The following is a 12,122-nucleotide window of genomic DNA, read 5'->3' on the forward strand; positions in this document are numbered from 1 at the left end:
GTGGATCCCGGCACGACGGTGCTCGGGAGTGGCTGAGGTATGGCGGCCGCGGTCTGCAGTCCGGAGGTGGCTGCTGAGGGGCAGGAGCCCTTGCTGAGTGCCGGAGAGGTGGAGGAGGAGAGCAGGTAGGCGCTTAGTTCTGTCCCGCCCCCTCCATCCTGTCTGAGGCGATTTCTTGCGCCGCGGGCCGGGGGGAGCTGCGCCAACGGCCGCCTCCCGTTCCTCACAGCTAAGGGGGAGAGCGGTTGAGGCGATACCCCCGTGAGTTGCTGGAAGGTGGGACCCGTGGGCGACGAGTCCCTCATCCCACCTTCGTGGGTGCTCTACCCCGCGAGGGAAGCGCAAACCTGAGGGAAATTGCCCGGGTGGGGAGCCGGCGGAGGGGTGACAGATGCGGCCGTATTTCCCGGCCGCGCCAGTGGCCTTCCGGAGCTGGCAGAGGCTGGATCCTTGTGCCAAAAAAAACCCAAACACCCTAGCTCGGGAACTTTATAAAAGGCATAAAATTCCATTATCATGGTGCTGAAGTCTAGGTATTTAGTAGCACTCTTACTCACTTGTTTTCTTCCTTCTGTTAGGAAGACAACAGTATCTTGAATGTGTAGGGGTGGCTGTTGCTGCCCTCTTAGCTGAGATGTTCGCATACTTGAAGCGTACTGCTTGCTTTAACTCAAATCTTGAAAGTAACCAAACATAGCATGCACGTAGCATATACAAGAGCTTGACTGGCTTTTTCCTATGCACGATGGGCAATAAGATTACAAAGTATACTTAAAAACAACATTTATGTGGTTAAAGTTTTGTTGAACCAAGACACTTCAATGGTGTGAACATTTCTGAAGAAATAAATATATAAATCATGCTGTGGAATAGCTATATTTACTTTAAAATTGTGTGTGTGCCTAAGCCTATGTATGAACCTACATAAACAATGTTTGTAAACTACGTTCAGGCATATATAACCCAGGTCTGCATCTTTTGGACAGAGATTATTTTGTTTAGAATACTTCAAAAGAAGTGAGGAACCCTGAAATGTTCTTGTTTCTGAAAAAGTGCGTGGGTCTCAGAAGGTGCTTTTGAATTTTAGAAAAAGAACTTACTGCTCACAAGTTTATAACTTATGTTTTAATTCTGTTTGCAGCGCTTACAATCATCAACAATATTTTTTTACATTATATAGTTATTTTCTCATGGGTAAAAATAGACTGGCCATACCTTTTAGTCTAAGCAGTAGTTGTTCAGGTTTGGGGTTTTTAAAGTCACAGTTCTGAGAAGATGCCTGGGGTTTTATGGCTTAATACACACCTGAAGCCTTTACGTGTATCTGTGATGCTTCAACCTGTCTATACAAAGAGATTGCAGAATTTAAGGTCTTTCTAGATAAAGATCTCTTTGTGTAACATTTGAATGCAATGGTACGTGATAGCTTTTCTATTAGTTTTTTGATTTGTCAATCTAGTATTTTTCAGTGAAAAATCAGCTTGCTTCTAAAACAAATCCTTTGTATGCTTTGCTGTGTGGAAGTCCATTCCTGCATAACAGCTTACACAACTGTATTGAGAGGTTTGTGAAAAATGTTTTCAGTGTCCTGTGGGAACGAATAGAAGAGTACCTGGTAATGATTTCTTTTTCTCTCAACTTTTGGTTCAAAAACAGGGATGTTGTGGAAACACAAGAGCATTATAAGAGCAGGTGGCGATCCATCTGGATTATGTATCTTACTATGTTTCTCAGTAGTGTAGGTGAGTAAACTCAGGTGGAGTTCAATGTTATTTGCTTAATGAATATATTTTGGTTTGAAAATTGCAGGGTTTTCTGGATTGCAACTCCCTAGCTCCTTTAATGCTACTGTTCTTTCATAACTTTAAAAAGGTGCATTTTCTGATGCTTCAAAAGAGAAGATATGACTAGCAAATCAAACAGATAATTACATTTAATAAGATAAGTTAAATATTACTCTGTTTGAATGACATATTACTTAAATCTTTGTTTTATTGGTTTGTAGTAGTTCGGAGTAAAAGGTAGTAGCAGAGTAAGGTTATTGCTCAGAACCAAAGAAAACAAAGGTCACCCTTATATCATCCAAAGTGAAAGTTCTAGGGAATGAAAATAGAAGTAATACTGAGTTCTGAAGAGGTAAGATCTTTGTAGTAGTGTATGTAGTCTATTTCAAAATGTGTATGAGAGCTAAACCGCAGAAAAAGTTACTGTTTCATTCCTAAATAACTGCCCCTGGAAACAAGAATTCTGTTGACTTTTGACTTCTGGTGATTTTCTGTGGGCCTAGAAATGATCTTGAAAATCATAGGATACTTAAGTGATTAATTTTTTTTTAATTTGATGAATTAAAGTGTATTTGATAAATTAGTACAAATATGTCAGTATATCAAGAAATTCTTTTTACTCTGGGGACCTTGTTGTCTTTCCATTGGGAGGAAGAATTCCAAGCAGTTTTCTTGGTGCATCAGTATTCTTTTTGTTTAGTGTACACACACCTATAAAATGTTCTTTTTAATATAGTTCCTTCTGTTAGGAGGAATTATCACTTCTTAAAAAAAAGCATATAGTACCTATTTTTTTTCAGGTGACAGACTGATGCACAGTTTTACACTATAATACACTTAATGGCAGAAGAATGAACCTGTAATAACTGTTTCATTAAAGCAAATACTTCATTTGCTGTGTTTATCAGTAACTTCAGTTATGTTTTTACTGCTTTGCAGGTTTCTCAATTGTAATTATGTCTGTGTGGCCATATCTCCAAAAGGTTTGTAAATACGGTTGGATTTTTTTTAATTAATACGAACAGGAAACTCCTTCTCAGAAAGTATGTAATACAAAACTTGGCATTTTGTTTAGGAAAAGAAGCAGTAAAGGGAAGTGTGTGGTTATGAGACTTCTATTTTGCCATCCACTTGGACAGCTTTCATTATTTCATGTAAAATCTGTCAGCTGATTTCCTTAGTTGATAAAGATACATCATAACTCAGAAACGTTTGATTTTCCAATATAATTTCACTGTTTTCTTGAACAGTGAATCAATAGAAATTTCTTTATCTGAATTCATTTTTAGTGTTAAAACATGATATACAAGGCTTACAAGGCTTGTAAAAAAGGAAGCTGAAGGTAGAAGTTGTTCTGTAAATGTCAGATTGTTGCACGTAGACCTTCTTGATGTTCTTAACAGGGAGTTGCCTGTGTTCCTGGATAGTGCTTTTAGTTTGTTTGGTTTTTTTCCCCTCTATGTTGCATTCTTGTTAAAAGTGGCATAAAAGGTCTCTAAAACTGTAAGTTAATCTGTGCTAGGATTTTACTGCTCCCAGAATTGTAGGAGGCAGTTTCAAATGCAAATTTGGAAGAACACATCCCGGGTAGGGTCCTGGAGGTATCGTTAAAATTGAGGCTGGTGCTGAATTCTTGGAGAAGAAAAGAAAATGCATCACCAGTCTTGTAAATCAGCACAGATTCAGGCATGTGCAGAGATGACTTACGTGACTCCTTGGCTCCTGGCATGTAAACTGTGTACAGTACTGCTTAAGTTATGTCTATAACCTATAACATCAGCAGTGCTGTATGAAAACTATTTGAGTTTGCTGCAAGCGAGCCTTTTTCAGTCTCAGGAGCAAAGCACTTTTAATTGGTTTGATGCATTGCTGCAGACAGCCAAAGTTTATTGCCCCAGACAAAGTGCTATGTGGAAACAACTGCTTCTAAAACCCAGAGTGGTGCATTTATATTAAACACCACACAATGCCATGCAGATACACTAACTTGTTTAGCGATAGCTTAGGTTTGACACTGCATTGCATAGTGCCATGTACCCTCAGAATTACACTGCAGAGTCTTAGCTACTCAGGTACTGAACCTAAAATGGTTTTGTTGATATTATAAAATACTATAATAGTTTTCTCATAGAACTGATTAATTTGTTTCTGCAGATTGATCCGACAGCAGATGCGAGTTTCTTGGGTTGGATAATAGCTTCATATAGCATTGGCCAAATGGTCGCCTCTCCCCTGTTCGGTGTGTGGTCCAATTACAGGCCAAGGAGAGAACCTCTCGTTGTTTCAACTACTATTTCAGTAGCTGCTAATTGTCTTTATGCCTACGTCCATTTACCTCATTCACACAACAAATACTACATGCTGACTGCACGTGCTCTTGTGGGATTTGGAGCAGGTAACCACAGCAGAATTTACATTTCTGAAAATTATTAAATTCTATGCCTTGTGTAAGATAGTTAACATGATATTTTGGTACCAGATTTATCATTATGTGGATGATAACTTACTATTTAACAAAGCAAAGAGTGAGGCAATACTAGTTTATAATAAATTTGTGTAATTGTGCAGTAGTGTATAAATATTACAGGGAGTGCTGGGTTTTATTTTCTTGCAAAATAAGAAAAAAAAACTGAAATAAATGTAACTGGATAATTTAAGAATATAACTTGGTCTTTACATGAACACTTTCTTGGTTTTGTTTTTCTTAAGGAAACGTGGCTGTAGTTCGATCGTATATTGCAGGTGCCACTTCTCTTAAGGAAAGAACAAGTGCCATGGCCAATACCAGTGCCTGCCAAGCAGTTGGCTTCATATTAGGACCAGGTAAAGCATATCTTCTTTCCTCACTTCTCTAATGGTTTTTAGGATGAAATTGGGCATCAGAAGTAGGAATCCTCAGCAGCTGTATGTTGGCAGTTTTAAGGCACAGTTGTGTCAGTGGTATCAAAATTGAATAAATGGGATCCACTCATATATGCTTGTGTATTCCAATATAAATGAAATATTCTTGTCCAAAGAAATTCTAATTGTTTGTCATTAAAAACTAGCTGGTTTGGATTGCTGGCTACAGGAAAAACAAGTCCCAAGATGCTCTCTTGTACCAGTACCGCTAAATAGCCTATGACCAATTGCGCTTTATTGATGGAGATGGAATTTAACATTACTGTACTCGAGCAAACATTTCCACCTTTCTGAAATGACTGAAAATTTCAGCTTGCTTCACATGTTGTAGAAAATAACATCCAACAGTTTTTCTGATCCTGTAGTGATGATTACAAAATATTTATATTGGCAAAAATTTTAAGATAATAGCACAGGTATTCCAGAGAGCTAAGGGAACAAAGAGCTCAAGGGTTGGTTGTTAGATCAGGCTTAACTGTGGCTCCTGAGATATTCTATCTGCTTCATGGGAGAGATGCGTTAGACTTGCAGTCTGTTGTAAAGAGAGACCAGCAATTTTGTCCTAAACAGCATCTACTGATTTCTTGTCTTCTATATCTAGAGAGTAAGATTATGCAATTAGTAGAGCTGAAGTGCTCTGGGTATGGTAATATAATGAGGTGAATGTTTAGGGCTGAAAGTTTTTTCTCCAGTTGATTGTTACTACTGCTTTTGGTAGACCATTAAAGGGTCTACAGCAACAAAACATCTACATTCTTTATGTAGTTTTCATGGAGTACAAGTTTAAATAATTCCCTTTTCAGATTTGATAGGGCCTCTCAGTCTGTGTCCTGACAGTAGTAAGCAAATGCCCTGATCTTAAAATCTTTTGCTCTGCACCAATTTAATTTTTCATTAAAAAAAGCCCCACACCTTATTTTCTGTCTAGCTTGCCCTTAGCAGGAAGGATAGTCCAGTCCCAGGACCAAGGTTTTCCATGTAGAAGGAAGAAGAAAAAGAGTAAATCAGCTGTCTGCACATGGCCAAGAAAATTAACAGTTGGTACACTTAGAATTCAGTTCCAGTTCTTTAAGTGTCGTGGTGTTATTTATACAGTGTATTTGTTTGTAACCAAGTAGTTTTCTGGCTAGTTGAGATCCCACTGGTATTCCTCAGTTTAGAGTAGGATTCTCAAAATATGCAAGGTTTGGCAGGTATAATATTTAAATTTTACTTAGCAATTAGAACAACTTTGCTTATCCAGTTTTACGTGTTCATTCTATATGTGTTCTAATATTTTCTTAATGATTCTTAAGATTTTCTTAATGCATTTATCTTTTTAAGTTTTTCAGACGTGTTTTACACTTATTGGAGAAGAAGGAGTAACATGGAAATTAATTCATCTTCAGCTGAACATGTATACGGCACCAGTTTTATTTGGAGCTCTCTTAGGAGTTATTAATATTATTCTCATCTTTGCCATATTTAGGTAATCAAGTCAAAAAAGAGAAATATTCTGCCTTGTTTTAGTGGGTGGCTTGTAACAAATAATAAGCTGCTCAAAAGGAGGAGTAGTAAGCCTGAAATCTGGAGTGCTAAAACTATAAGCTGGTATTTATTTTTCAGGGTTTCTACCTTCTTTTATGCATGTATTTTTCATTATGCTCATAAATTAATCATACTGATGTTATGGCTAGAATGTAAACTGATGAAGAAAGTTAGAACTGTTAAGATTATTAGCTTAGCCTTGATATATTTTTAATTTTGATGGTTTCTGGCTGTGTTTTTTCTCCTAAAGAGGAGCAAGGTTAGCTTTTCTGTAGGGTTCTCACTGTCTACATGTTTCCTTTGAGAATCTTGAGGGGGGATTTTTATTCATTATCCCGTTAGTGGCAGTGGAGGGAGGGGAGAGATGCACACAGATACGTCGTATTCTCCCCCTAGAATATTTTCTTTCTTGAACGTGGTGGTGTTCACTGCAGTCAAATGTAGATTACACAGATGATGTTTAAAGGAGCTGGGAATAATTAGAATTTAGGATTATGCCATTTAGAATGATTTTAATAGAAACTTGACTCAATAGTAGATCAAATATGTCGATTAATGAAAACAGTTCTAAATTTCTAGAGAGCATCGAGTGGATGACATGGGACGGCAATGCAAAAGTATCAATTTTGAAGAAGGTATCTATGTTTTCTTGAAAACTTATTCTGTGATTATAATTTTGAAGTACTGTCTTATTACATACAAGCATTTAGAAGTATTCTAAAGTCTGATGCACTGAGAACTCGAGATGGAAAATAGGCTACACCTCTACTACCACAATTGGTCCAGAATGTGGACATAAAAAAAATATCACTTCTACTCTGCAGTCATACTTCTTTTCTGTTCTATATCATGCTGAGTAATATTGTATATCAGCTTTCACATACAGCATCTTAGTAAAAGGTGTACATTGTATAAGTAAATTTGGTTGGTGAGACTAAAGTACGGTAATTGCCACATATAATGCAACAGTTTATGTTCAGTATATATCCTTTTTCTACGCAGTTCAAATTTTTTTAAATGTTGTGAGTATCCCTTTCACTTGAAAAATAAGAAGTATATTAAAGTCATTTTAAACCTCTTTTTAAATCAATGGAAGTCACCGGTTTCAGTATTGTATTAGTTTTCTGTTTTAAAAGGGAGTTTTATGTGTGCACCACACATGGGGGTTTCATGTATGAAAACGCTGTGCCCAGGTTAGAGGAACAAAGGCTCTGTGGTAGCGCAGAGAATTCTGCTGTGTACTTTTGACCTTGCAAGAGGAACAGAAAGTGTGTTGGTTTCCATTGTTAGAAGAAGTTTGCTTATTTTACTGTCACTTAGGATTTGTCAGTCCCAGCATTACAGTGGGACAACAGATTGTATAACCAATTTGGAAATAAATTTCCCTCGTTGTCAGACAAATTGCAGTTTCAACAATTCCGTTTTGATTTTAAAAGATTATTCTTAGATCGTCAAAATATAACTGCCTAGTCACCCACCAACCTGCACGTCAAATACTTAACAGAGTAAGGAAATCATTACTCTCTGATTTCTGGTGGTGTAAAAAAAAGCTCAGTTTTGCAGTTTAGATTATTCTTTTCTTTTGTTGCAGAAAGTGGTGGTCTGGATCAGGATGCAGAAGGAAACATTGACCATGTTGCTGTGGTAGCAATCAATGTTCTTTTCTTTGTCATCTTGTTTGTGTTTGCTGTCTTTGAAACGTAAGTTTGTCTATTTTCTCTCAAAATGCTTAGACATGTAATGTGGTTAGACTGGGTGTGCAGGCAAAGGCTTTTCTGTTGCACTCATTTTCTTAACCGTACTCTTCATAAATAGAAGTCCAAAACCATATGCAATGAAACTGATGTATACTCATACAGAGTAATAAATTAAAGGTCAGTAATAACTGAAAATATGTAGCATACAGTTTGTGGTATAGGAAACATTAATGTAAAAGCTTTTGAATGGATGCAAACCCAGACCCTCAACTTTCTAAGTGTTGAAAAAAAAAAAAAGTAGTTTAACTTGGGCTACCTAAAATCTTCAGAGAAAACTCTGTCCTCAGTTGAGTACCTTCTTCTATACTTTTTATTTTAATTTTGTGTAGTTTCTTAGCGTGATTCTGATTAGCTCCAAAAGCTCCAGTGAAGCTCTTATTTCAGTAATGATTAAAACAGTTGTTTGATATAGTTGGTGCAATTGTATTCATAAATATGCTATTTTACATGACTGGCTTTTTTTTACTTAAAGAAGTATGTTACTCCCAAATTTTCTATGTTCAAGAAAATAAGTAAAACATAACAATGTTACCTCAGACTGAAGTATACCTCACTTTTTTAATTTATCAAATTCTTTGAGGATATAAGATTTATTTTCTAAGTATTTTGAGCTCTAATGTAGCTGAAATTTCTTTTAACAATATGGCTCTGTCTTAATTGCATTATTTTTAGAAAATTGAGTTCCTAGAGACTGGTTGGTTGCTAAAACTGAAACGGTATTAAATGTTTATAATTTGTATACTCACAGGGCCTGATTTTTTTTGTCTCTGTTATTCTTGCTTTGCTTTAACTCCATCATATTTTCATTAACTATCGGATGCTTCAGAGTATGGCTGGTGTAATACAGCTGTGAGTTTTGTCTAGTGGATTTAGTTTTAATAAATGATGTATGACAGAATTAGTGGATACCTAGCCTGTGTTTTCTGATATGCCTGCCAGGAGGAAAGGCTTCTATACCATTATGTTTGATGTTTGGGACAAGATATGTATGGAAATGACTGTATAGAAGAAGCTTTTTTTTAATTGATGTAATTTTGTTCTGTCAATTTAGTATAGCTACTCCACTGACAATGGATATGTATTCCTGGACCAGGAAAGAAGCCGTTTTTTATAATGGAATAATCCTTAGTGTGGTTGGCATTGAATCGGTTATTGTTTTCATGGTGGTTAAAACGCTATCTAAAAAGTAAGTTTTTGGACTTTATCAGAATTTTGTTACTTATGGTAGCTAAGCGTGAAAAGCTTTATGGCAAGGTCAAATCTTCATTACTTAAATCTTTCACTTGTTAATGAATTTGTGTTTACTATGATAAGTACTTCGAATTTTGACACGGGCAGGATGCTGTGGTGGTTCTTTATTCTGTTAACGTACCCTCTTCCTTCTCTGTCTTACACCCTTGAATCACAAGAAAACAGGGTTTAAGTTACGGGGATTTTGCAATTTTTGTTGCAAGTTTTTGGTCAGGCACCTTTTCCACAAACTAATGGACTGTGTTGTTAGCACCTTCATAAATGTTACTTTAATTAAATGATATATTTAATTGTAATGTCATTGTTTGATAGGACTGGTGAGCGTGCCATACTCCATGGAGGCTTACTAGTTGTCTTGGTTGGATTCTTTATCTTACTGCCTTGGGGGAAAAAACTACCGAACATCCAGTGGCAAGGTATAATTCAAGTCATACTAAACTACCATTATAATGTTTTATTGAAAGCTTTTTGTTGTATTTTTTTTAAACAGTATGCATAACTTGTTTTTACAGAAATAAAGAATAACTCCATTCCCAGAGCAACTTCCACTGAAATGCTAATGCCTTTCTGGAGTTTGCAAGCGCTGCAGCTTCCATCCAACCACACAGCGGAACCCGTGGGCTGCCCCATCACACAGTCCTGGTGCCTAAACACTCCAATGATCTACCTGGCCCAGTATATCACCTCTGACATACTAATAGGATTGGGCTATCCAGTTTGTAACGTCATGTCCTACACTTTATACTCAAAAATTCTAGGACCAAAGCCTCAGGTAAGGACGATGCCTAAACACTTTATTTCATTTGCTTTCCAGGATTTGCACCCTCTTTATTAGAATGAGGAATCTAGCTGAAGTTCCTTTTGTCATTAGCCAAATTATAGCATGTTTCAAGCGGGGCAGACGTTTCCAGGAACTCTAACCTTTTCCAAAATCCAAGGCAAGTCCCTAGAGGAATTGGAAAGTAAGGCTTGTACTACAATTTATGGCAAATCTTACAGTGTGAAAATTTCAGAACAACTAAGCCCAAAGCTTGTGACTTTCACGACTGTCCTAGAAGAGTCATTTTTGTGACAACCAATTATGTATTTGCAGTATCAGTACAGAATAATGTTTTTCTTGCTAAGTATATTATATAAAGATTACAAATGCTGTGCCCAAACCACAACATATGTGTACCTCCAGTTATTGACATTTTACAGTGGTGAAATACATAGCAAGCTGGTATTACTGCTGAACAAATATTTTCTTCCTTTTTTACTACTTACCTCATTTTTTCATGTTATATTTTGCTGTAAGAGTCTAAGTGCTTTGGGCCAGAATGCCACGTTATTAGAATGCTGTAAGAGTATGTAGCTCGGTGGAGCCTTCAGATTAATGCTTAGAGAAGCTGAGTAGTGCTCTTGGAAACCAAGTACTCAGTGTCTTCATGAGCTAAGAAAGATAAGCAATTGCTTAAACACTTCTGAATTTTCTGGTTAGGTTAATTGGTGGGAATTATTGGCTAGCCAAATAATTCCTGTATCACTAACATAAGCTTTTGATCCTCTGTAGGGTGTCTACATGGGATGGTTAACTGCCTCTGGAAGTGGAGCACGGATACTTGGGCCTGTTTTTGTGAGCCAAATATACACTCACCTGGGACCACGCTGGGCATTTAGCTTAATCTGCGGAGTTGTTGTAGTCTCTCTCTTACTCCTGGAGATAGTATACAAGAGACTAATTGCATTTTCTGTCAGATATGGAAGGATGCAAGAAGAGAATTGTTAAATATTTATTTAAAAAAAAAAAAAGAAAAAAAAGAGTAAAACCAACCAGAACTAATACTTTAGTTTATTACTACTTTTTAATGAGGAGTACCTAACCACTGACCTTGTTGGCTGTATACTGAAAACTGTAGACCTGTACTTACACATTGACGGAGCACGTAACTTGGTCGTATCCTAATACATGGTTACACCTGCTGCAACAGAGCTTTTGTGTTTGGCTTTTCGAGCAGCGGAGGAAGGGATGTGAACAAGTTAGATCAATACAATGGTACATTTGAAGTGTGTACAGCGTGTAAATGATGCACCTGTGTACTGAATGCAGCTGCGAAGGTCACAGGTTATGTGCATCCTTTCCAGAAAGAAGTAAAAGAAATAATTATCTTGATTCTGTGAATCAGGATTAGTAACTCTTTTGTAACTACAAGATTAGTTGATCCGCATGCACTTTGTATGGAAACATGACTACTTAAGTGACCCTTCCAATGTTCGGTTTGCTAGCTTCTGAACACTGGTTAATACAAAATGTCTCACTTTGGAAACTGTTACATGTGGGTACATCTTCTCCAGGATTTCAACTGAAATGTGACAGGATTGTAGAGGGAGGGAGGTGCCTCCTTCACAAGCAGTTTTTGTGGGATTTGGGTATTTAAGTGGGTTAAGAGCCATTGAAAATCACAGCCTCGGTGGCTGTTACTTGAACTACAGTGAACCATGTGTGCAATTTTTCTCCTACTGTTTTGCTGAATGCCTTTTTGTAGCAAGAAAGGTAACCTGCACAGCGTTGAATTAAAAGCTTTTCTTAACTTTACTACAAGAAGGAAACACTAAACATGATAGTTTACACTCTTGTCATTGGTGAGAACGCTGAGCAACAATTGTTAACATTAAGTAAAAAGGGGGAAACTGCTCCTTGAGTGTTGACTATTATTTGCAGACTGATTTTTTCTAATGATGTGGTACGAGAAACAGGAATTTACAATGTTTGAAATGTTCAGGGTTTATTTTTAAAAAGTGAAGTAATAATTTTCCTTCATAACGGGGCCTAAGCTCATCTGTACGGGTTTGTTTTATCTGTTTCAATGCTACTGGGGAAAAAAAAAACTGGAATAACTCCAGTATGAGAGTTGTAGCTGCT

General features: G+C 37.0%; 1 protein-coding gene across 8 annotated transcripts; it reads left to right on the forward strand.

The window, feature by feature from the left end:
- Window positions 1–12: 12 nt before the first annotated feature.
- MFSD8 (major facilitator superfamily domain containing 8) lies at window positions 13–10,998 on the forward strand. 8 transcript variants are annotated; one of them, XM_074154689.1, is made up of 12 exons: window positions 13–125; window positions 1,657–1,742; window positions 2,724–2,767; window positions 3,939–4,179; window positions 4,494–4,607; window positions 6,009–6,153; window positions 6,792–6,847; window positions 7,804–7,912; window positions 9,021–9,155; window positions 9,533–9,636; window positions 9,733–9,992; window positions 10,773–10,998. In XM_074154689.1, exons 1-12 carry the CDS (start codon window positions 40–42, stop codon window positions 10,986–10,988), a joined length of 1,596 nt encoding a protein of 531 aa, XP_074010790.1. In that variant the 5' UTR covers window positions 13–39; the 3' UTR covers window positions 10,989–10,998. The 8 variants fall into 8 exon arrangements, with proteins under 8 accessions (XP_074010790.1, XP_074010794.1, XP_074010796.1 ...); XM_074154693.1 differs by having other exon boundaries at window positions 24–31; XM_074154695.1 differs by lacking the exon at window positions 6,009–6,153 and having other exon boundaries at window positions 24–31; window positions 6,794–6,847.
- The last annotated feature ends 1,124 nt before the right edge of the window (window positions 10,999–12,122 follow it).

This window comes from Numenius arquata, chromosome 10, assembly GCF_964106895.1.
Source record: "Numenius arquata chromosome 10, bNumArq3.hap1.1, whole genome shotgun sequence".
NCBI classification, from domain to species: domain Eukaryota; kingdom Metazoa; phylum Chordata; class Aves; order Charadriiformes; family Scolopacidae; genus Numenius; species Numenius arquata.